Below are 26,789 nucleotides of genomic sequence, written 5' to 3' on the forward strand. Positions count from 1 at the left end.
TCAGGCATACCTTAAGTGTCTTTCCAAAGACACAGCTACATGCTCTTGAGTAGCGTCGAAGTGCCGCCCGTTCGAACGTTGAACCAGTGCTCTTTCCACTTTGCTATGCAGCTGATAAGTTTTGTAATCAAATGTGAAAGATAAAGGGGAGGTGAACACCTTCACGCAGTCCCTCTTGTAAGTAGTCAAGTTTACTTACAAATGAAAAAGCGAAACGAAGTTCATCAACAAGTTAAAGAAAATGACTACGTTCCAGCTGAACGTCGAAGGGCTCGCGAGTCTCGATCAGCATTCTTGACATTGTTGAGCGGCTGGCTAGCAAACATAATGCTACCACTAATCTCCTCAAGGAAATCCACTGCATAACAGTGGGAAAGCTAGCAATCAATAAGCTAGCCAGATATTTCTAGCAGAAAATATGGCTTTGCATTCTTTGTCAGAAGAAACTTGTCTTGGAAAACATCAGATTCTTCTCCAGAGGATTCCGAGATATAATGGCACTGCATCAATGTAGAGAGAAGCAATATCGCTAACATGTATAAAACCCTCCCCTCGCAAATATCTGTTACATTACTACCTGTGTTCCTCGTCCATTTCATCTATGCTGGCGATTTCAACTGTCCGCATACTGACTATCACTAGAGGTACAATGACATCAGTGAAGGTAAAGAACCCAGACTTAACATTTGCGAGAACTAGCAATACCCTGTAACTGCCCACTCCCTGATAGACAAGTACTAGGAAAGTTCCTACAGTCACAACTCCGACCTTCCACTCGTCATGTAACACCAATAACGAGCAAGCCGATGAAGCGATTGAACTTTCGCAATGACAGTCAAATTCCTAATACAAGTAAAGGTAAATCTCGACTTTAGATGTCGTGAGATGCACGAAGTATTTTCTACGAACAAAAAGTTGCTGGAACAGATTGTTTCTGGCAAAAATATGGCTTGTATATATTAGGGAGGGCCGTCAATGCACTTTTTTGTCTAATCACTTAGCAACTCGGCTCAGATAGGAGGCTTAGGTCACAAACAAATAATCTGAAAACCTTTTTTTAGATCGGGCCGCGGAAAAACGCCGCACAAAAAATTCAATATTACCCAAATAAAATAAAAATCATTTTTTCTTAAAAAAAAAAAAAAAAGTTAAATAATTAAAAAAATAGAAAATACACAAAACGACGAAAACAGTCAAAAACAATCACAGAACGTAATCTTTCTTTGACTCAAAACGTGAACGCTGTGAGCGAGCAGCAGTTCGCGTCACCAAGTTCATGTCTGCTGTCATGACCGATGACTTTATCGCTTACTTCGGTGACGAGTTTGATTGCGCGCTCAACTGCTTGTGTGCTGCACGGAAAACTGTCAATCTATATAGAAACATCGGTCTCGACGAAAAGCTCTGTGAGCTGTTGGATGCTGAAATCGCGCAAATTGGCGGCTCAGTGAGTTTCTGCTAGCTCCACCGGAGCAACGAGTTTGTTATCAAATCTGTGTACCCAAAGTTTAGTTTAGGAATTTTGAAACGACGTATCCTACCAGTGTACTCGTCCCTTGCTTTCTGGATCCGATGAACTGCGAGCATACGCATTGGCTTAGACTCGTCATGCAGAAGGGCCGACACTACATTCTCCGGATGAGCAGCGAAGGCCTTTGCTTGCAGGCAACTGTCGACGACTTTTATTGATTGGCCTGTCAGATAGCGAGTCAGCTTAACCAACCGAAGCAAGGACCAAGCAGCAAAGTGAATCTTCTTGCTTTGCTTGGTAGTAAACCACATCGGAGCGTAAACTTTAACGATGTAGCATACGTCGTCATTTGTATCAGCGCCTCTGTTGGTTCTAGCTCCGAGATATAAAGTCGGCATATCCTTCAAACGAGAGTAAGCCATCGTGCATGGCCCTGTTTTCCTGGATCACGGAATCGAATGCTTCATGGAGGCAGACTTTCCTCGATGACCAACACGATGTCAAGCAGATAGGCCTACTTTTGATCGCCGCTAATTTCCATCACCTCATCGACTTCCGTCAGATTGGATTTTGTCTTCTCGAACTCGACGACTGAAAATTATCCCATTTTGCACTTATCATTAGCGACGACACGGTTGATAAATCCTTTAAAGGTTTGCGGTGCTGATGATTTTCCGTCAGGAGTTCGTTGAGGTGAAACTGGCAAATCGATTATTGCACCGTACTCCCGATATGTTTCTCAATGGTAGTGATGGCTCTGTGTGCTTACCTGTATTGACAGCAGTTCCGTCGCAGCCAACGACCCGAATGCCTTTCACATCAATTCCCTTGACTTCAAGAGAAGCCAACATCGTTTTGGCAATTTTGTTCCCAGTTAAACGCCCTTGAATGGAAACGTGGTCGATATATTCAGATCATGGGTATTTCAGCATCACGTAGTGGGCTTCAATTGATTTTTGACGACAGCAAGCTATGCCATTCAATGCAAAAGTTCTATCCTTTCTGTCATCAAAGTAAAGGCCTTCAGCTATTGTGCCGAGCAGAGATGGACGCGAAGTGATTCGTCTCTAAACGGAACCGTTTTCGTGCACGAACGATCTTGTTTTTGTCGACTATCATCGTCGGATTGAATCATCTTTTGTGTCCAGTAATGTTGCGGTTGCGAGGGCAGCTGCTGCTAGACTCGGAATTCTAAACCTTTCCGCCTCACGCTCAACTGTACTAAGATCGAAAGTACATCGCTCCTGCACTTCTTCGAGTTCTTCTCTGCCGATCAAGCACTCTGAAAGGAAGCGCCTTCTTGGTGTTTCTTCTGTATTGTCGTCATCCGAGTCGTGAGTACATTCTTCGCGTTCTTCCGCTTGTTTTCTCGCTTATCTCTCTTAAAAGCAGCTTACTCCTTCCGCTCGTCCCTCTTCTTCTCAGATTTAACCGCCTCCCAATCCAATGAAACCAATGCGAGCTACGCGTTGTTTTTTAACGAAATCATCCTCGCGTGAATGCAGCAATTTGTCGTCAACGACGTCGAAAAGAGTGTGGAAGCAAAGACTGGCCTTCAATGAAGTTTTCCATTCAGCCGTCTTTCTCGCTGTGAGGATTTTATTCTTCATTTTAACCATGGCACATTCTTTCAGAATCTTCTTGATCACTCCCTCACGCGTAATGATCGCCACTGTGGCGAAATCGTAGATAGCTCCATTTCCTTCTTGTGATCTCCGGTGTCTTCCTTCTTCATAATTTTCTTCTTTCATTGGGGCGTAACTTCGGAGAACGTCACCACTGGTGGAGGTTTATATCCCAGAAATGGGGTGATTTACTGATTAGTTGGACCATGTTGTGCACAGGTCCGGATTTAAGGGGGAAGAGGGTGCAGTTACCCCGGATCCCCTTTTTGAAGGGCCCTCCGACGTGAAAAAATGTTATTTTGTGTTATTATATTTACTTTCTCTCAGCCTTTGAAATCTCTGCAAGATGCCTCCTCTTCTTTCAAGGTTAATTTTTGGTCACAAGGTGGCGACTGAGCTTGGCGTTAAGGCATTAGCAACGATGTGGGTGACTTTCAAGTTACCTCGTAAAGTTTTAAGCGCCCTCGGGGCAAAAAACTTTTTTTTACAGGCTCCCCAATCTAAGAGTGCCCCAGGCCTCCATCAGTTAAACTCGCCCCTGGTTATGCACCGTCTTCCTAGCGTTCAATTAAAAAATGGTTTTCGATTTCGTCATTTACTCGACGAACCTCCTAAGAAATTCGAGTTGCTAAGCGATCTGTTTTCGACGGCCCTCCCTATTGTATATAAATGCAAAAATTTGTTTATTATCAACTCAATAAATTCTATTGTTTCTCTATTTTACACGGACATGAGTATGGTAGTGGAGATGCTCAGGATATTCGAGTGAGGTAGCAAGACAGATTAGAGGATAAAATTGCGGCTCGCCAAGTGGTTAAGAAAGTGTTTGAACTGTGGAAGATTCCAACACCACCTGAGAAAACTATATCCTGAGACTTCAACCTCAAAGAATTTCAACATGCTCTAAATCTCCAAGCCAAGAATACCACCAGGCTCAGATCATATATCCCCGGAGTTCATCCTCTACGCCGAAAAGCACTAAAGTCTTGGTTGTACGCTTTCGTCTCATCCTACCTGTACCAATTAAAGATACGCAAAACCTGGAGAAAAGCTGGCGTTGTAGCCATACCAAAGCCCAACACGCCCCTGGATGGAGCTATAGCGTCCTATCTCATTCATATGCATCCCTTATAGAATCCTCTAACAGCTCATCCATACCCGTGTCGTTTCAATAACTGACCCACTCCTACTACATGAGCAAGCAGATTTTCGCCGTGGCCGATCAACTGTGGAACAGGTCACTCTCATGAGCCAAGACATATTTTAGATGTCTATAAACTTCACCAAATACTGACAGAAATTGTTAGCTTCAGCTCTACCAACACAACCACGCTAATTGTATTTGAGATATAAACAAAAGGGCGTTTTCGTCAAAGCAGGTTATCAATCTCGAGAATTATTGGTTAGCTACGTATGCCATAGACTACGTTAGCCATGCGACATTGGTTAGCCTACGTTTCTAGTTCTTCATAAACGGTAGGCTAGGCTATGCACAGGAAAGGCAAAAAAAACAAAATGATCAATGAGTGTTCAAAAATTAAATGAAACTTATTGTGTTTTTCAGTAATTTTATTTAAATTTGGAGGTTGTGGCAACCCCAAACCAAGAAGAAAAATAAACAGAGTGTGTAAAACATGCCAAACTTTGCACTAGAATTGCGGTTTATACATGGTTTTATCAGTGTGCCAAGCTAGTGTAAAGTGGTTGAAAGCGTTGCTGATTTCAAATACCAATCAATGGACTAACAGTAGAATACTGTAGAATACAGTAGAATACTGTTATACAATTCAAACTCTTTTAAATAAAATCATTTCAAGGAATCTACAATTGTTTTCAAAAACAGACAAGACAACCAGCATGATAGCAAAAAATAAACTTCAGTTTTTGTATAGATTATATCTAACAGGTGGTCTATAAACTTGTTGGTGATAATAATATTGTGGCATTCTATAACGGAAGCGATAATTTCGAGCGTGGCGGTAGTACCCTCTGTGGTAGCTTAACTGTGACCCAGAATAGTAGTTGTTGTTATATCCGTAGTTCTTGTTTTCCACCATCTGTCGACAAGCCCAGTTGCCTGTCACAATAAAGTAAATTTAAGTAGCAAAAATGAATTTAAATTAATTATATTACTAGAACAGATCTTAGAATGATAATATAAATCCGCCCGCACTAACGTAGACCTAAATAGGTTGATCGATGTAGCATTGTGAAACAAATTATTTTTTCCCTGGGCTATTTATCAATGTAGCAGCGGGCTACCCAATCTACGAGGTACGAGTAGGCTACCGTCACTGTCGATACGAGGGCACTCCTTGCCGTTGGTACTGTAGGCTACGCTGTAAGTTGTAAAATAAATGCACTGACTATTGTTTTTGATTTATCAGACCTTATTTCTAATCCACTCGTGGGAGAATTTTTCTTCTCAGCACGATTCCACATACTTTGTTTAGGCAATGTTGGTGAAACTTTGTTCTAAACTACTTCCATTACGCTGTCAGGTTACCTGCGTAGCATCGCCTAGGTGAGGGTATTTGAGCGTGGTAGGGCCATCTTTTACGACACAGCCAGCCATGACAATAAGAAGGCCAGCGCTGCCAGCAACAACGCCGAGGTGTGGATGTAGTGGTTCTTACTGGTTCAACCATCTTGGAAGAAGTAATTGTTGGTGCACTAATCTTTAATCTTTTTGTTGTAGTGACTTTAGAAACAATTGTAGTAGATTTTAAAAGTGTCGAAAGTTTACTTGTAGTTTCCGTTTTAGGTGTAGGTAATCGTTGATTTTCAGCTGAAAGCACAAATAACCCACTTGTAAATAAATAAAAAGATTTAAAGGTAACCTATAACAAAACTCTTTCTTTATGAAATACCGTAAGATACATGTGTTTTGTTTTTTTTATTGCCAAAGAAAGTACTACATATACTCAAAATTACTTTGAATACAGTTTTTTCTTTGAAAGGACAGCTCAAAACATCACAACAATAATATGAATACATCATATAAACCTACACCAATTTCGCTTATTATTTTTCCGTTTCAAAAACTTTGGTAGCTCCATGCCAAGCTCAACTAAAGAAACCTTTCAGGTAATTGGTTTTCTTAAAATATATATGTCGTTTAATTGCCAATCTTTTCTAACAAAGTGTTCTGCAGTAGCATGACACTCCACAGACGAAGAATGCAGCAGCGTTTGAAGAATCCTCCATGCATACTCCTCTGATTAAAACACCAATAACTTCTTTAAAGCTACCACAAGTGGTTCATTTGTAATGACTGTACTGAATCACATTGAGAAAGTTTTCCATTTGTAAGATTCCTCGAAATGCTTATAATGTGCCACAGGTGTCGATAGTGTGGGCCAACATTAGAGAGGAAACTGGTGCCATCGCAAACAAATCGTACACCCTGATGTTTTGAGATCAAGACAAAGTATCTTTGAGGCAAAATAGGGGAAGAGAAAGATAAAAAAATCATTGAGTAGATCAGCATTGTTCGCTATTTCCTCCTCTCTCAATTCGACAACACTGACCATCCATCCACTTGGAATATTGCTGCTGACAAATCTAAAGAATATCTTAAAAACCTGATATGCTGAAATAAAGTACGAATTTGAATTAGGGGAAGGTGGGGCAAGATGGGACGTGGGGCAGGACGGGACACCGTGGATATTTTTAAAAGTATTAGCTTTAGCGTCCTCTACCCATTTAGATGTTAAAGGACACCCTGATTCTCGATGAATTGTAAAAAAAAAAGATGTTCAGAGAAAAAACGTGGTCGTGGCAACAAGATAACTGATTAGAGGCTAGTTGCTATAAGAAATCTTATCAAAACTTTTCACATTTTAGCATGATTTCAGAAAAATTTGGAAGATGATACGTGGTCTGGAGATACAGTAATAAAAGTGCTTTTTGGGGCATCTGACTTTTTAGAAGTGAGTTGCATATATAACAAACAAACAGAAAATTTCAAAATGTCAGTCATTGGGGCAAAACGGGACAGAGCTGCTTGGGGCAGGATGGGACATCTGTTCTGCTTATAATGGGCGTGGCAATTTTGTATGTGATTTTTATGGAAAAAGTAGTCTGCCATTTTGCCCTGATGTAATTACGTGTGCTGTAAATGCAAGTCATTTTTGAAATTACAAGATATTATCAGTAGATTTGTGGTTTTACAGGTGATTCCTCATATGAACAATACGCGTCCCGTCCTGCCCCAGGTGTGGGGCAAGATGGGACAAATTAATTTTTTTTGTTTTTGTTAATTATAGGTCATGCGATACTAACTGAGTCTTTGTATCTTGCTGGTTGGTAGTGGTGTGCAATAGAAATAACATGATACCAAAGTTAACGATATTGATGAAAAGGAATTCTGCAAAACATCGATTAAAGTTAAGTGTCCCGTCCTGCCCCACCTTCCCCTAAGTGTCAGAAATACGTTAACGTCAATACATTATATGTAAATCTATGCAGCCTATGTAATATCTTAAAGACTTAATATGCTAGAATAAAATACAAATTTGAAGTAAGTGTTACAAATACTTTTAGGGACACTTAAAGTCATTTCTGGTTAAAATATGTTGTTGACCAATGCAATAATACACTATTTGTTGGTTCAATATCTGAAAATGAAAATTCCGCTTTTTCGGTGCACAATATATGGACCTATTTTTACAACATACTGTTCTACTTAGACCTGCATGTGCATACACAACTGTAGATGATAATTATTCTTTACTTACAAACACATTCGTTGCTTCCAGTATTACTACGTTCATATCCATCGTTGCATTTTTCACATTTTTGTCCAAAATATTCGGATTTACATTCACATTGACCTGTTGTCTGTCAGACATAAACACACTTTTGAGTGTTCATTCAGCAGTATATTAACCAAATGTAGCAAACCGTTGCAATAAAATCTGAAGAAAACTAATGTTAATTTCACCGTAAGCGATGATATGTAATAAACAATTTAATGGATTTTGCAAATGGTTTCACAAACACTGTGCAAAGGTGTTTGCTTTAAAATAAATGTTATTTTTGAAAAAACAATTATATTTTTTGCAGCTGTCCGTAATACGTATTTCTTGTTGCAAATCATGGCTTGCTTATTTTGTCATATTCTGAATTACAATACTCAGTTAGATGTTTTTTGATTATAAGCTCCAGTAGGCTTCGAACTATTCTAAACCCAAACCCAAAAAAGAAATTTACAAAATGGAAGATATGCTATATTAATGATTTGAAGCGATTTTTTGACTTCACCAAGTGGTGAAAGGTGAAGAAGATTTTTTTCCAAAATACCTGATCACATGTGTTGTTGAATACTGAAAAGTCTGTTCCTATGAGGTCACAGTTGCACTCTGCACAATGAAAAATAATAAGATTAATTGTATAGATCTCCGGGTTTTGTGACCGTGCCTGGCCTATATACATGTTGCTTACCACGCACCACTACGGCACTACACACAAGATTATACAGTATTCGTGATCTGTGATACTGTCCAGATGTTCAATAAGTAGCTATAGGTCTGATTCGATGCTGATTGATTATTGGGCGACTGAAATGTTTCTCTTTTTATTTAAACCCGCCCCGATAGCTCAGTTGTTACGCGCCCGGCTCAAGATCACGCGACGCTGGTTCGACTCTCGGGGTGTGCGCTTGAGCAACACATTTTAGAACTACTCTCCATTCAGCGGCACCGAGTGAATAGAATAATTCTCTGGCAACAATACTTCAACAATCGGAAAACTTTACTCTGCCAATCTAGGTAGTAGGTAACCGGCCCTACGTCAAGAGCCTCTACAAGTATGTGAAACTACCAGGAATAACCTATCAAGGCTTTGTCAGTCCGAGGATAAAGATTCAAAACCAACATACTATAAAAAGGGCGGTAAAAGGCAGCTTCTCAACCCTTCGTGTGGAAAAGAAGAAAGGTTCAACCGTCGAAGAAAAAGAATCAAACTTGAATGCTCACGGAAACATGAAATTCCTTGAAGTATTTGTTCTTTATTTCAATGGGTTGGTCTGTTGGTTGACCCCAGAAAAACTTAAATAGTCACAACCACTTAGCAAACTTAACTGGGGCCTAATTACAATTTACGTGAGCAAATTGGTTTTGATGAGCCTTAGAGTAAAGGGTAACACAAATGAAACTCCTGATTTATTTATAGAACATATTTAAATAAAAAAAATTTTGCTCTTTTAAATGGAAAGTAAATTGTACCGATTATTTTAAAGAATGTGTATTTAAATAAGAATATTTCTACTTCTAACGGAAAAAATGTTTTTATGACTTATTGCTCTGGTGATGTCACTCCTACGCAAACCACACAGTAAAGTTCACATAAGTAGAAACTTGCGCCTGTGGTCGAATTTATTTGAAGCCTAAATAATAGCTCGTGTAAGTTATATCAATTTAGAAATCATCTGTCATTGCTGGATAGCAATGCCTACAGAAAGAATGATTTGCAGGGTTTCGTTTAGTTAAGTCCGGAAAGCGTACTTGAAAAGGACTAAATAGTAGTCTACCAAGACGTTTGAATAATTCTATTGCAAAATAAATTTCTGGTTATTGGAAGTAAATCTATAGTCTGCAATAAATTTGGTGCAAATATTGTAAAGTATCAAATATCGTTTTTATTGCATGCTGTTTTAATTAACGGTTTATCCAGTGGAGCATTTGTATTGTAATTGAACGTGTATGGACAAATTGTATTTTCAGAATTACCCAAACAACCATCCTCTTTTCCATATCCGTAGTAACCCTTCCTACAAGAATTACATCTTCGTCCAACAATATTGCGCTTACAGACACATTCCTTAGAACATGGATCGCAATCTTCATCAACGCTCCCTCCAACTTCACAATCACATGCTGAATATTGTATCAGTAAAATTTTCTTTAAAGGTAGATATCAGTATACTGTAGCTAGGTAGCATGTCTTAACAGGTTATATGTTATACTGTTACATTAAACTGCTTGTAACTAAAGATAAAATTCTCATAATGAAGTTGATATGCCAAAATGAAGTTCAATGCAACAAAACTGATCTAAAGTGATATAAAAGACTAAATAAGTTACGTCTTTCACAGCAAAGTGAGAAGATAACATGCAATGCAAAAGCTTATTACTGGATTCAATTCGTTTTTGGACTTTTGAAATAATTTTCTGTAGTTCTGCAAATGTTTCTACTTTAATCACACGATCTGTGTGGTTGTTCGAAATTAAGAGTAATTCTGGTTCAGAGTAGTTTCCGACCCCCACAGCATACATGAGCACGCCGAATTCCTTCACTGCTCGTTGCACAACGGATTGCAAATTGCTGTAAAAGATATACAGACATAATCATGATCATCATTTCGTCACGTTGTTCTAACTTACTCTGCAGTGGAGACAGCTCTTTGATCAAATACCTAACTAAAAAAGACTATCAAACTCGGCTACCACTGCCAGCGTCAAAAAATTAGCCTATTGTTGTTAATTATACTGCCAATTTCGTGGTAGAATTTTTTTTATCTAACAAAAATATTAAGTTTTATATTATTGTTATGTTGAGGGAATCAGAGGAATATTAATTTTCAGTTTCATAAATAACTTCAGCTTAAATTAAACATACAAATAATCATATAAAACATATAAATCATATAAACAACAATAAGTTAGTGTAATGACTAAATGCAATTATTTACTTGTGATCGGTGGCTCTTCCATCAGTCACCAAAATTAGAATTCTTTGCGCATCAGGATATCTGCTGTTTGCACTGACAAAGTCTTCATTTAAAGTCTTGTTCAAAGCTTGAGCTGTGTATGTTTTGTAGCCTTCATACTATGTTGCAAAAAGAATGTAATTATTTTTTTATTTTCTTAAATAATTTTTTTTTTTAATTTTGGTGAAGCATTAGTGCATATGGTTAACACATTTTTCAATCGTCAAAAGCTAGAACTATAAAGGCCGGCATGATTAGGTAAAAGTGACAAGCATTTAAAGCGCATTTTTAAGAAAACCACATTCGAAGAAAACGTTAGAACTTTGAATCTTGTGGCTGCCATAGCTACACACAATACATGTACCTTATACCATCATTCAAACAGCTGTACAATGTACATGCACGTTTTACACATCACAGGGTTTTGCTATATCTTTCCATTCGTTAAAATGTTGATATGTTACATATTGTAGCTACTCTATTTTCTTGTTTGTCCTAGGTAGGGGAAAAATTGTTTATGCGCCAGAAATATGTTTTTCCTTACCACGATTCTGTCCACAGCACCTTTAAAATCGTTGAAATTTTTGTGCTCTCCTAGTTCCACTTCCGTTTTTACGTATTTTTCTTGCATTGCTTTGGTCCAAGTAGGACTATAGCTTGAATATGTTACCTGCATGAGCAGGCCGTGTTAACAAAGCAAAATGGAGTCTTCATAAATTAAGCAGTTGCGCTGTAAAGTAGGCCTACTCTTCCCAAATAAGGCCCGTGCCTAAATAAGGCCCACCCTTTCATATTTGAAAAACCAAAGCAAGCACGGAACATCTGCTGTAATCTAATTGGCTGCGATAATCATGTGAATGAACAGAAAAGTAATTTGGTTTCCTAGAAGAAACCACATGCCAGCAGAGTTAGTTGTAAATTTCTGAAAGCTATCTTGCAGGAGTAAAATTTTGTTCAGTACTTAATCTATCGGCGTGTTTTCGTAAGTGGTGTTTGTTTTCTACCTTTGTTAGAGTTTCATGATATGCTAAAGAGTCTAAAGTTTCAACATGTATTGACATATTGACCTTTCTTGGGTAGTGTATATAGGTAGTTTACGTTAAACTGATTGTGAAGAGTTGCCCTAACAAGGCCCATCAAAATTAGCCATGGGCCTTATTAGGGCAGGTAGCCTACCCTTGGCATTCAATTGTGGGCTTGTAAGGGCTGTTAGGAGAAAGACAGTGTAGTTGATACTCCCTTACTGGCAGCTAACAAACACAACCTCAGATCAAAACACCACCACCATGTGGTTAGGGCACAAAATAACTTACCTGTTTCGCGAAAATTGGGTTTCGCTTTTATTAGGATTTGGAATTTTTCCATTTGATAACAAGGCTGCTGCTGACCATGTCTTTGCTCCAAGTGATGTCCCCAACATTGACCATACAGTCGGTGACCAATCTCAGCTGCCATCACCGAGTCATGATATGTTTTCACAGCCACCAACAAGTTGTGGGATGTCTCCACATCCGTCAACAAGTCATAAGTTGTCTCCACAAATATCAACAAGTTATAAGATGTCTCAACAACCGTTAACAAGTCATGAGATGTCTCCACAAATATAAACAAGTTATGGGATCTTTCCTCAACCATCAACAAGTCATGGGGTCTCAACACAGCCCCCCCCCCCCCCCCCCCCCTTATCAACACCATGCCATAGCATTATGGCTACACCGTCAGCAAATACCCTAATCAAGAAGCGGGAGCAAAAAAAAGGAGCATTAATTATCGAGCAACAACTGTATCGAAGTCTCTGTTTGACACGTATGGAAAAGGGAGAGAAAAGGCAAAACGAAAGGGGAAAGCAGTAAATATGCAAAGACGTCCAAGTGTAGGAGACTGGTGTTGTCCAGTTATTTAGAAAATACAGTCTCCGACATGAGGCAACGTGAAAGTTGCAAAATATGGTAGGCAACCATGAAGACTGTGTTGGTTTAACAAAAGATGATGATGAATCTGTATGCCCTGATTGTGATATGTAGGACTAAAACAAGATAATCAGTGTAAAATTTGGCGCGGTGGTCACACATTGCTGAAAAATAATTTCTTTGAAGAAATTTATTTGAACTTGTGATTGAAAAAAACCTTGTTTGCACGAACTTACGATTGATTGGAAAAGAACTTATATGAACTAACTACGTGAAGTCTAACATTTCTTTTTGTAAAAAACTATGGTAACTAAATTGTTTTTGGGATTTTTTACTGTTTTGACGTTGTGTATTGTTTTTTCCCCGCAATTTATGGTTAAAAAAATTGAGTTTAGAAGGCTGGCCTTATTAAGGCAATGGTGCCTTTTTAAGGCCCACTCAGAAGTAATTTGCAAATCAACTATAATTTTAAAACTTTGGTCAATATGTTATTAAAATCATTCTAAAAAAGTGCTTTAAAGATGCTAAAACACAATAAAACACACATTGGTACCCGCTTTTTTCATTTCATGATCAATTTGCGACAAAATCAAAAAGGCGGCCTTATTAGGGAAGGGGACCTACAATAAATTTACCGGTAAATGCATGTTGCTTGTGGTGCAATGATAAGCTTACTTTATATTATAACCAAAGTAAAATTTTAGAAATAGTTATCTCTTAATGTACAGTATGACTACGATTAAAAGGGGGAAATCGATAAAGCACCAACTTATTTTTGTTATCGTCTACAGCAGTGACTTCTAAATTGAGTTCCACTGAACCGTAGGATTCCAAACAACTTTAAAATTATAATTACTGTAGCTACTATGTAGTTTTAAGCAAAAATTGTCGAACATGACCGTCAATTCTTTGATCAAACGAAGTAGCGGAATGCAAGCTATGTGTTATCGTTATCGATAGGCTAACTTGATAAACTTAAACGTAATTAGAAATTTTAACATAAATTGCATCTGATAGTCTCTTTAAGACAAAATTTAAGGAAGTTTCCACAGCTGTTTTGTGAGGAAATTTAATTGAACAATACGATTTAATTATATCTAAGTAAGCTATGCGACAGACTATTGCTCTAAACTGGACGCTACATCCGAAATAAGCATTCAGCTCTCCAATAACCAAACTTTTGCGACTTGTTGCGGTCGAGAAAACAGTTTGCATTCCTCATAATGCAATGTGCTTGTTATATTGTGTTTTAAAAATAATATGTTTTGACAGGTGTCAAACTCGCAACAATGCTTGATATGAACAACTCGGTTACATGTCTTGTAAAACAAAGAAATCTATTTTCCTTTGAGTCACTCACTGACGGAATAATGAATAACTGACTCGTGTGAAAATAAGTTTGTTGGTTCATGTTATTGTGCCTGATTACTTTTGTAATTTATTTAACAGTTCGTTCATATTAATGGTTCCTTTTAAACTTAAATAGCCTTGCAGTGGTTCACCGATGAAAAAGTCTGGGAAACATTGGCCTACAGTAGGCTACACACAGCTTTATCAAAACAAATGCGAAAATGTACAAATAGCCTAAAAAGGCATTGTCCTTTTTCTATCCACACTATGATCTTTTTCTAATCCTGGTGTAATTTTTCAAAGAGGATCCTATCATTTTGTTCTTTTAAGTGTAAATGTGCCACCCAAACCATCTCCAAATCATTGAAAATATAAAAGTAAAAACTCTTTAACAAAAAATTTCTTTTCTTTTTGCTGTATGTGATGATCTTATCATGTCTTAGACAGTTCTGCTTGTAAGTGGACGGATTTCTGTGGCTGACATTTGCATCAAAACATAGTAGGCTATTGAATTAGCCTAACTATAAAAGTGGCAAAAGAATCTGTATGACAATTTATAAATATTATTTGACTGTTTAGTAGGCTGCATGAAATTTTATGAATACCACATTGGGTACGTAAAACAATATCAAAAATTATAACAGCTGTCACTACAATATAGGCCAAAGCTGTTTTGACATTCATCGCAAGCAAAAACCTTATAAAATTGAAAGCTGGGTGTGTTATTGTCGGTGACACATATCAAAGTCTAACAAGCTGGTAGGACTACAGCCAATACTGGCACCATAAATTTACAACCCTTCATGGCAAAGAAATAGAAAAAAAAAATCAAAATATAGCTGCGGTGATGTTCGTAACCAATGCTTCCATTTGTAGGTCTGCCATCTCAAGTCTAGGTCCTGATGACAAATTTAAAACAATTTTATTTTACATAAGTGAGCCGATATGATGATTTATTGAAAATAACCTTATTTTTTGTTTTTGCTAAATGCATGATTTTGTCTTTATTATTATTCACGCAATAAACTTATCTATTTTCAGTTCTTTTTAATCTTATCAAAGTGATACGTAGAAGGGAGTAAGTCATTTGGTTGATTACCGAAACCACTGTGAGAATTTTGTAAAAAGCGAACAATGGCGGTAGCGCATTTGAAGCAAATGTTTAAGAATCTTTTTCAATTTTAAATGAACAAAATAGCCAGCCTCGATATCTCAGTTGGTTAGGCGCCCGACTTTATGATCATGAAACGGTAATATCAAGAATCGCTAGTTCAACTCTTGGGGTGTGCACTTGAGTAACGCATTTTGAGAATGGCTAGATTCAGCGGTACCTGGTAGATCGGGAATGATTCACAGACGAAACCACACTTGAATAAATTCACTCTGTCAGTCTCAGTAATAGTGCCTGAATCAATGGATCAAAGCCTCTGCAAGTATATAGGCTATTCAAAACTCCCAGGATAAAGCTCGCTAAGAAATTTTCTTAGTCCGAGGATAAAGATCCTCTCAGACGGAGAGTGGGTACACCACAATCAATCAAAAACATTGAAAATGCCCACAAACTGAACTCTTGATTTAACCCTTCAGTGCCTCCAAAAGTGAACACTTTTTAAAAGAGCACACCTTTTTAGAAAAAGTTTCTCGCAGGGCTCGCATTTTACATTCTTGCTCGTGCATCATAGCCTACATTTAAACCCACACAAAGTATAGGCTATGATTTTGGAAAGCTTATGAAATTTGCAAACTATCTACACTCTACAGTTTTTAATTTGCACTAAAACATTTATTCAAAGAAGCTGATTTAAAAATGTGCACATGATTTTTGCAGACTGAAAAAATAATCTAAAAGCTCAAATTTCTTTCAAAATATTTTTTAGGTAAATTTCTATAGATATGGTATGATCTTATATAAAAAAGTTAACGGAAGCTTTTTGAAAAATAATGTTTCTGTCATTAATTGATGGCTCATACTCCAAGAACTATTGCTGTAAACTTTCAGAAAAATTGAATAAGTGGTTTAGGCAGAGTTGCACTTTTAGTATGGAAAAACATGAATTCGAGAAAATCAACATCAAACATTAAGTATGCGAAAACAGCAAAAAATGTTGTGAAGATGTGGAATCTTACATCATAAAAGAGTGGTGAAAGTATTAACAGCTGCACATTAACCCACACTTTTCAAATTGAAGTTAAAAGTGGTGATTTACTGGCCTCCTGGTACATAATCACCTATTGAGCCTCTATATTGGTCGTCGTCGGGTGAGCCTCTGAGGCCAAAGGTCTATCCTTTTACCATTCTAGATTCACGATGTTTCCGGACTACATCGGAAGGCTACTAGAGAGCAGCCAGTTTTTGGTTTAATCATCCATGACACGCAGACCTTCCATTCTGTTAGGTGGCTTGAAGGTGGAACAGACATTGATGATGTGGTCTGCGGTCTGTTCCTCGACACCACATTCACAGAAGGAGAAAGGAGTCATTTCCATTGGTGCGTGGTTAAGCGGAAAAGCCCGACGTCCGTACGAAGACGGTTGTGGTGCACCCATGCCTGTATTTGCAGTGTCAGGCCGATGGAGCGTGTGTCGGTGTCGGAGATGAACGAAAAGAACCTGGTGGTACTTAACCTCCATTGAGAATTTCATTTATGGTCCGTCCAAGTAGCAGCAGAGATGTCTTGTTCATCAGCTTCGTTGATCAGAAGTTAAGCGTCTGGCACGAATGGGTGTCTTGATTCCAGTAGACAGGGGTGCTCGTTGGGAGGAGCAGAGATCTGTCACTGTGTACAGGGCGCTGTTGATGGCAGTGTCAATGTTGTGGCAGTGAGCACTGCGACACCAAACAGGTGCACAGTACTCTGCTGAAAAGTAGACAATGTAGATGTTTTACGGCTTGAGTGTCAGAAGTTGATGGCTTGGACGGCTTCGTTCCATCGCTCAAGCTTCTTTGCATCCAGCTGCTCAAGTAAGTGGTGGCAGCGGTGTTAGAAGCAGTAGGCTACCAGGTGTGGAGTTCAGGTAAGAGAGATAGAGAGCCTCACACTCAGATTTCTAGCATGGTGTATACTGTAGGCTATAGCTGGTTCGACGGCCACGTGGTATTATGGCCTTTGCCGCAGTTATTATGGCATTGCAAAAGTCCTGGTATGCCTCGTCTACGTTGCATGTTTTAGGTGATGGTAACTTTGCAGTAGACTTATTGGCCAATCGACTTTTTTCAAGATCCATTGCTTCACCGATAAACTCGGAACAGGAACCACAAATTTTGAGGCAATGATGAGGGACGGCCAGTGTTAGGACCGCGGGAACTTATCAAGCGCACCTCTGTCTGGAAGAGAGCTGTCGACACTTGCGAAGTTCAAGCCAAGGCTTGTCCTTGTTTCTCAGCGAACGGAGTGGAAACTGACTGGTTACTTTGGGTGGGATAGCAGAGCAAGACGGTTTGTAGAAGCCCAGTCAGCCAGCAATTCTAGGTCGCTGCTTGTGTTTTTGTAGCCCCACTAGGTACTGGGAGTTGAAATAGCCAGCTTAAAAACTGAAGGGAGGGAACATTGAAAGAGGTGATGGCAGTATTCGTGAAGGTGGGGGCTTGTAGATGTTGACGATGTTGTAGACTGAGATACAAATGCACACCTGCTCAATCTCGACATCAGTTAGAGATTGGTCGACAAAGGTCCACTTTAGGCGCTCATGCACAGACGTGGCAATGCCGTGCTTCTTCATAAAGGTAGACCATGCTGGCGTGTAGTTGGGAATAGCTAGTTTATCTGCAGAGGTGCAGTCGTTTTTTGGAAGAGGATGACGAGTGCCCGGTTTTTATCGACAAATTGCTCCACAACTTTGATGTTGCTTGCTGTGTAACCTTCTATGCTGAGCTTCAGAATGGTGAGGAGTCTGAAATTATCAATTGCTCCTTGCAGCTATGCCGTCCGAATGGAGACTCTTTGTCGGCAAGTTTCGTTACTCATCTGCTTATGGGCAGATGACACTCACAGGATGGGGCACGAGGAGTCACCTGTTGTCCATCCCATCAAACATCATGCATGCAACAAATCACTTTTTATGCTGCACTTGACTATTTCTACACCTATCAAACAATCAAAAGGAACAAAAATGTAATAAGATTAAATCTTTTTTTCACAAAAATCAGGTTCCGAATTGCTAAGTACATTTCAAAAATTGCAATTTTAAGGCTTAAAGAGTTCAAATATGGCAAAAATAATTACATATTCTGAATCCTCATTAAATTTACTATTTAAATTAACTAAAATAAAACAATTCATAAAAAATTGTATTTTAAGGAAGTGTGCCCCTTTAATCAAAATATAATCATTCCCTTACTCGTTTTAGAATAAAAAAAATTTACTTGTGGATACCATAAAAGTTGCGTTTCGTCGGAGCAATCACATGAAGTTGCTTTGTTTGGTTTTTGGATCAACACGGCATTGAATTCACCCGTTTCGAAAAAGTAAACTCGGCATACTTTAAAATGTAATTTATTATTTTGCTTCTGTAAATTTTGCATCAAAAACGTACTAGAATCACTAGTTTATAGACTTAAATGCTAATCTTTGGCACAGTTGCTTTCATTCTTGATAAAATTTCCTATTTGTGATGTCCTCAAAAGTAGACTCTGGGCGCTTGAGATATCTCAAAATGCATGCATTTGAATACCATAAGAAAAGTATTATTTGGAATCCTTATTTTTATTAGGGTTTTGTGCAATATTTGATTAATTTGTACAAAATGTCATGTCAAAAAGAGGTGTAGCTCCCCTTCCTTTTCCTCAAGAAGATGTGCATGAAGCATACTTTGGAGAAAGTGAATCTGTAGTGCTTCGGTTATTTGATGACTTGCAGGGAGAATGATTATGCTTGCTCTCTTTGAAACAAAGATTGCACAAGAAAGCAGTACATGAGAATCTTTTTATACTTGCGAAGTATTTCCATTTTAAACTCGTGATGTGAATGCAAGCTAATCGGAAGCACATCATCATTGAAAGATGTCATTGTGGACATCGTGATACGCTTGATAAATGTATTGTATACTCTCCTCTCCAAGCTGACATAAAATTTGTTGATGTGTTAACAATACCGCATCCTCCCCAAAGATCACTTTCTGCACAACATGTTGATGGATCAAAAGAATGCCAAGGAACTGACTTGGTTTGAATGAGAATATTGATAAGTTGGCAAAGGTAAATGAAGTGAAGTAGTATGGACATGTTTTGAGGATGGATGAAGATGGCGTTTTTGAGAAGAGCGCTGGAGTTGCGAGTGGATGGCTGTAAGAAACAAAGAAGACCCAAAAAAACGTGGAAAAGGAGAGTTAAGGAGGAAAGCAGCAAGGTGGGCTTGACAAGAGGACGCTTTAGACAGGTCGAGATTGAGGTGGGGTGTAAAATTGATTGCGGCACATGGAGGTGGATCCGCCACCCATGGTAACGGGAACGCCACCGGATTAATAACTGGACTACTACTAATACTAAATGTTCCTTTAGAAATCCAATTTTACCACTAGTCTATGCAGATGGAAGTGAATACAATAAGTTGCAAAGTGACTGGATGCAAAAGAAAGTCCCGGTTTATGTGCTTCAAGTGTCAGTTGTGTCTGTGCGTCAGAGGTTCTTCAGATTGCTTTATCAACTTTCATGTAAATAAAAGCTCTAGGCTACTTGGATAAATTCGTTTGTTCGTGTTCAAATCCGTATTTGCAAAGATAAACGCTGTAGATGTTGACATAACTTTCAAGTTGTTTCTCTTTTATAGCAATTATACACAAATAAAAGCATTACCAAGTAAGATTTACAATGGAAGAAATTTTGTCATTGTAAATATAAAAATCTCGTTTACAGTTTAATATCATAAAAATGGTTCCAGTGAAAACAAAAACAGGTTTTGGTGTTCAAAATGTTACGAAGCATGAATGCAATGCAATGTGAAAACAGCAAAGATTTTTTAACAAACTTTCCATCCATGACGTAGATTTTACGTTCTTACGCACGCCTTTGGCAGTAAGCCACTTCTCACATCTTCTATTTTCATCTCAAGTTATGGAATTAGTAAACTTAAAGTATATTTTCAAGTTAATGCTAAGCTTGAAACCACAAACCTAAACTGTACAAATGAGTCACTTACCACTCCGACTTGTATGTCGCCTTGTTCAATATACAGACTTTTTGTAAACATTTTCACCCATTTCTTTACTATATCAAAGTTGTGTTGTTTGATAGAATGAGAACTATCCAGGACAAAAATCAAATCCAATTTGCTTGAACATCCTGAATTAATAATAATAGTTTAGGCAAATCAACAGAACTCATGTTCAAACTTAATTTCGCGTAAATTCAAACCTTGTTAGTCTACTTCAAAGATGCTTTACCATGCTAACGTAAGCTGCAGAACGTTTCCAGGCAATCACTTTATTTGGTCCAGATCTAGTAAAGACCTGGTCAGATCCGTACCCGATCTGGTAAAGATATAGTACTGATAAAGTGGTTGTCTAGGGTTATTTCAGGCTTCATAACTTTTAACTTCAAGTTTTGATACAGCCGAGAATAAATAGAGTTTTGTAATGCCAATGTAGTTCAGCTTATTCACCGAGCTTTCACCAAGTAAAATTAACAAAATTTTATCTTAATTGAAATAATTAAGTATCAGGAATAAAAATGTTGTAAGTTAAAGATCATAGTTGAAGATGACTGAAGGTTGATGATCGATGATCTTGGCCCTCTGCACTCTACAGCAGAGAGACAAGCCTTGATGAGGACGTTGAGTCAAAATTACGAACTTGCCAGGAGAGGCTACTGGTTACATCCATCAATCGAAACTGAAGTACAGAAGAAGCAATCTGCTGTTGCGATTGCGTTTTATCGCAATAGCCGCCAGGAGACAAAATCTGACTTGGAAACGAACACCGACGACACGGTTTTGTTGTTTTACACAAAACTTACATAACTTGGTGTAGGCTAGCAGTGGAATCGGTGCGATACTGACAAGACAAGCCTCATGGCTGGAATGCAGTGCGTATTGCTACACTTGACTTGCGTAATCAATGGCCGAAGCAAACTATTAATTAGAAGTGCTCACGGTTATAATGGAAGTTACACCAATATGGTGAGCGAAACGCATACGCTCGTTGTGTTATATTTTGCGGAAGGCAACTGAACAAACGTTGCTCTCATTTGTCCTTCCTCCACATATCCTTAACCTTTGTATGAAAAAAAGACATAAACTCTAATCGAAAAAACACTCAATAGTTTTCAATACCTCAGCAGTCTATGATGCGTCCTAGGACCCTTGAAAGCTAACCCAAAAATCTAACCCAGAAGTTAACCACCAAAAGCTAACCCAGAAGCTAACAGGCCAAAGCTAACCCACAGTTGCACAAAGTGTGTGACGTTACGACAGCGTAGCTGTCGAAGGAAGTCATTTATTTTAGGTTTACCAATTCAATTCTGTGTAGGTTACTTAAACGTAATATGATGAATATTTCGTTAACACTGTGTAACTCGAGACTTCTCGTGGTGTAAGCTCTTAGACTACGAATAATTATTTGACGTTACAGGTGTTTCTTGATCAAGGCTTACAATTTTATTAACTATCTAAAATGAAATTTTATTGACTTCGATAAACATTAATACTTTTCGAAATACGTTTTCTGCAGCAAGGACATGTAGCTATTTTTTGTTCACAACTTCGGCAGCAACATGAATGTCCGCATAGTAGAAGTACTATATTGATTCGGGTATCTAAGCGCAGACAACACAAAGAGGAGCTAACCCAAAAGCTAGCCCGGAAGTTGCACTTCAGGTAACATTAGTCAAGGCAAATAGTGTCAACGATGTGACGTCACGACTGCGCAGAGCGAAGTCGTTCTGGCGATGTCCTGAATGTTTTAATCACAACTATGATGTTATTTTATTTACCTTTGTGTCATCGCTTTTGTTTCATGATGCTGCGCATTGACTGTTTTAATCGCGTAATCGTTTTAATCTCGTAGGCTTTCATAATTACCTTACCTTAATCTCTTTCATTACAATTACATTACATATGATACATTACATATAAGAGCTTGTAAATGACGTAATTTTAACTATTTTTCATCTTCGCTTCAAAGTACTGCCACAATTATTATTACAAATTACAATACAACTCATAAACACACCTAAAGCATGCACTGGAAGATCATAAAGGTTTATTAACGTTATTTGCATAATTGTTCTTGCTCAACCGACATAAAAATATCAATCTCACAAAATCGCTTATGTATAGTGTTGTTGATAAACTGCAGATCTTTTGGTTGTAGGTATATAGAACATCACGATTTGAAATACCATATATATCAACGCATGTTTGTTCTTCTTCTCGTACAATACGTAGTGCGGCTGATCACGTTTAAGTTAGCAAACTGTCTGTATGCATATGGACCAAAAAATTATAGATTGGATAATATGCGGGGTTTATTTAAGTTAATTTTATAAAGGTTTTGTTAAATTTTTGTCGGTTTGGGTGTAGCCATGTTTTTCGCAAAAAGTGTTTGCTTCTAAGAAAAGGGTTTTGACTATTGATTCTAGTAGGTAGGTCTATTTTCTCGATTCCAGAGCTTTCCAAATGCTGGGTTTTGTTCATGCTGAATGTGTTACTTCGGTAAATCAATGAGGTTTCACTATTTTTTTGGCTTGTATGGGTTAAATAATTTCGTTATGCTTTGATTCTTTTAATCAGTAGCTTGCTTTTAGTTTATTGTAAAGTAAATAGTCAAAGGGATGCTTAGTCGCTTATTAGTTAGTTATATATATTATAATCTATGACTGGTCCAAAAGCTCATAAATAATGCATTTTGGCATCTCCATTTCAGTTAATCTTCGTTTCGGTTTATGTTGGTTTCGGTAAACCTTTATTTCTTTAGGTCTACGTTTCGCTAAAACAGTGGTTTCAGCTAAACCTTTATAGTAACGTTTGAAAATAGCTTGGTCAAAACAACGTAACTTTAGGCTTATCATGCAGGAATAGCATTTACGATTTTGTTTTATGATGCTTATTACAACTAAACCACTCTATGATAATAATATGACGATACAAGTCAATACGCAACCACTACATTAAGACAAAGAACCTCCAGCTTTGATATTGTTCAGTTTAGATCTGTGTAGCTTATCAGGTTCATCATTTCGCTAAGCATTTTGTTTGATAAAGATCATTGAAACAGTGGTTTTGGGTAATCATTGATATCAATTTTGATAAATATAACTAACCTGGAAATTAAATTTGTTGATGTAGTATCACTTAAAGATTGTAAGAATAACGGCTTGGTCAAAACAATGTAACTTTTGTCATTTGTGTTTGCATAAATAACTTTTACGTTTTTTGTATGATGCTAATAACAGCTAAACATTTAACATTGTCTTTTATGGAATGAGAACACCCAAATGAACAGCTATGAAACCAATTGTTGCAACACATAATCACACTTAATGATAAGAACACACAAACAAGATTCTGAACACTGGTTTAAACTTTATAATTATGAAACAGAAATTTGAAGGTTGTAATGCTTTGTTGTAGTTTCTTTAAACTTGTAAAAGAAAGACATAACATTTGCTAAACCATTTTTCAGTTTGTGAATTATGGAACATAAAGTTTGTAGTTAGTTAATAATATGTTTTGATTGTTGGTTTGCGCAATAAAAACTTTGTGATTTTGTTAAAATTATTGTTCAGTTTGTAAACGGATTAATATTTTGTTTTCTTATTTCCAACAGACAATGCATCTGCTTATCTATTTTTTATATGTTGCACAATTCAGTTTGTAAAGTTTTAGCACAGAAAATCAAGATGAGGTATTTCCAGCAACCTTAAGTGTATTTCCAACAACTAGTGATTTGCAACCACTTATGATTTGCAAACTCTTAAATTGTTTTGTAATCTTAATTTAAAAATCATAAAACACTTTGGATGTGTCACATGAGACTTTTAAATGACAACACCGTTTACTTAAGGTTTCACCTCCATTCTGTTCTGAAGGCTTTATTGTTGAGCTGTTGGATCCATGATCGATCCCATGCTTCCAGAAGTATTATTTGTCTTGTTAATACTGGGGTCACAAGTTTTTTTTCACATTTTCTACCCCTGTTGTGTTTGTTAAACACACACATGGTTTACTTTGTAAATGCTAACATTTTTATACTGGTAGTTTTATCAAGCATATTAGAATATATTACAATTGATCTGTAAAGATAATGATTACCTAAAACTTGCTGTTTTGAAATAAAAACACAATATTTTTGAATCGTGGTAAGTTGTATTGCATAAATCAGTTTTAAAGCTGTTTTATTAAAAACGTCTTTGGTAGGCTAGATATGCGTTGCATTTTGTAAACTCCAGAACCACTGCACGAGATTTTTTTAAAACGAACCAATATTGTAGGCCTACTTCTACCATGCGGACATTCATGTTGCGGCCGAAGTTGTGAACAAAAAATAGCTACATGTCCTTGCTGCAGAAAACGTATTTCGAAAAGTATTATTGTTTATCGAAGTTAATAAAATTTCATTTTAGATAGTTAATAAAATTGTAAGCCTTGATCAAGAAACACATGTGACGTCAATAATTATTCGTAGTCTAAGAGCTTACACCACGAGGTCTCGAGTTACACAGTGTTAACGAAATATTCATCATATTACGTTTAAATAACCTACACAGAATTGAATTGGTAAACCTGAAATAAATGACTTCCTTCGACAGCTACGCTGTCGTGACGTCACACACTTTGTGCAACTGTGGGTTAGCTTTGGCCAGTTAGCTTCTGGGTTAGCTTTTGGTGGTTAACTTCTGGGTTAGCTTTCAAGGGTCCTAGGACGCATCATAGACTGCTTACCTCTGTTTTATTTTGTTTGCAAAAATATAAGTCGATTAAGTGAACTGCATTAATGCAAGTTAGTTCAAAATAAGACCCTCACCTGCATCGTCATTTTCAATTACAATAACATCATTTTGAGCTGTTCCAAAATGCAACAAACACACATAAAAAGTTAATCGTAGATAATCATACATGTCTCTGTAAATAATGCCAATGATAAAACTCGGAGTTATTACGTTAAATAGTATAATATTTATTAAAATAGCCCTTTTTATTCGTCTGAATCGTGTTGATTCTGCTAAATCGTTCTTTTCGATAAAACAAACACCTGGTAGCCAATTTTGTTGAAATAAATTACACCGTTTTATTCCTACTAGTGAAAGTTGCCGATTCTTTCCTTGTAGCCACTGTCTTTACTTCTATCTCCATTTCGTTCTGTCTATCGCAGTGTTTCTCAACCTTTTTTCTTTCGTGGCCCATTTTCGTTGATCAAAAATTCTTATGGCCCATTAATTGTTTATGCGAGAAAAAAAAACTTTAAAATAAAGTTTAAAACCAAAAACAGCAGAAAATGTTCCAAAACAGATTATACCGTGCATCAATGAGATGCGTGCTCCTGAACGTTATTGACCTACTTGTAGTTACAGTGGTTCTCAACATTAATGCCGTATTCCTTCTTTGAAAGACACAAATATTGTCAATTTCTCCCCACAATAATTCACAAAAAAACTAAAGACAGATCTGCACAAATTTCAGTAGGCTACCGCTATCAGTTAGGCTATGACTTGATGGTAATCACAAAGTGGTCTGTACATCATAAAGTGTTGTGAAAACTCGACGTTGATCTAATTCTCTAAAACTACAGTATGTGCTCAGTCATAAATTAACCATTTCAATAGATTATTTAGATAAATTTACATTTGATTTACACTTCCTCCCAATTCCTTTCAACACGATTATTCCTCCCTTTAAGTTAAAATTTTCTCTTTACCAAGCCAAGTGGCTCCCTAATCCCTATAAGAAGCACACTGTTGTAGTTGCTTAAAATCAACGTTCGTGTATTTTGAAACAGACGGCATTGATTACATCACGCCACCAAAATTATTATTTTAATGATTAGAATTGAAATTACCATTCTGCAGCAAATTACAGCAGCACCATTCATTGTTGGTACAATCAGAACAACTAAACAAAACACACAAGTGTAAAATTAACTATCGTAACACAAATGAAACTAAATTTTTCACTAACTCTGGCAAATTTTTAAATAGGTCTGTGGCCCACCTCAAAATCTTTCCATGGCCCACTAGTGAGCCATGGCCCACCGGTTGAGAACCGCTGGTCTATCGCATCTTCTTCCTTTAGTCGGACTTTGTCTACTTTATTTTTGACCTGTCCTTTCCATATTCGTTTTGGTTGCCCCGTTTTCTTTCCATTTTTCTTCAAAGTCAATGCCTTTCGAAGAAAACTTTCTTCGTTCCTCCTTACGTCATACCAATACCAACTTACTTCATTTGCTCTTGCAAGTTGGTCTATGGCCTCCTTCATTTCTAGCATATCCATCAATTCATCAGGTTTTTTCTCCTTCTTTGTTTTTACCCCACACATTACTCTCACCAATGCTTTTTCCATTTTTCTCAGAATTGCCAGTTTACTGTCTCTTAGTATCCATGTCTCGCTACCGTATAATGTTGCAGACCGCACGCAATTCCATTGTTCTTACATTTTAATCATGCTTATCTCTGTTTTTGCTGGAGTTTGCCTTCTCGTCGATGGTTTATTATTTCAGTGTACGGTAGGCCGATTTGTAGTTTATTTGATCAAATTAGTTCTTCAACTAGATTGCGTAATCTTCTTGCGATTGAT

At 37.5% G+C, this 26,789-nt stretch overlaps 1 protein-coding gene across 1 annotated transcript; it reads right to left on the reverse strand.

Annotated features, from left to right (window-relative positions):
* Positions 1-4,405: 4,405 nt before the first annotated feature.
* On the reverse strand, positions 4,406-26,555 carry LOC145788513 (uncharacterized). Its single transcript, XM_082600276.1, has 11 exons — positions 26,260-26,555; positions 25,024-25,121; positions 20,202-20,344; positions 11,352-11,477; positions 10,790-10,926; positions 10,232-10,422; positions 9,828-9,974; positions 8,401-8,459; positions 7,836-7,938; positions 5,603-5,884; positions 4,406-5,173 (listed from the first exon to the last, which is right to left on the reverse strand). Exons 1-11 carry the CDS (start codon positions 26,553-26,555, stop codon positions 4,974-4,976), a joined length of 1,782 nt encoding a protein of 593 aa, XP_082456402.1. The 3' UTR covers positions 4,406-4,973.
* Positions 26,556-26,789: the final 234 nt, after the last annotated feature.

This window comes from Aplidium turbinatum, chromosome 2 (genome assembly GCF_918807975.1).
Source record: "Aplidium turbinatum chromosome 2, kaAplTurb1.1, whole genome shotgun sequence".
Taxonomy (NCBI): Eukaryota; Metazoa; Chordata; class Ascidiacea; order Aplousobranchia; family Polyclinidae; genus Aplidium; species Aplidium turbinatum.

Bases quoted from the DNA above. Each gene is read 5' to 3' on its own strand.
- LOC145788513 (XM_082600276.1), bottom strand. From the start codon at position 26,555: ATGGAAAAAGCATTGGTGAGAGTAATGTGTGGGGTAAAAACAAAGAAG. The intron at 10,927-11,351 runs GTAAGGAAAAAC...TTTGCAACATAG, and splicing joins GTGCTGTGGACAGAATCGTG to TATGAAGGCTACAAAACATA. The intron at 9,975-10,231 runs GTAATAAGCTTT...TACAATATTCAG, and splicing joins CCAAAAACGAATTGAATCCA to CATGTGATTGTGAAGTTGGA.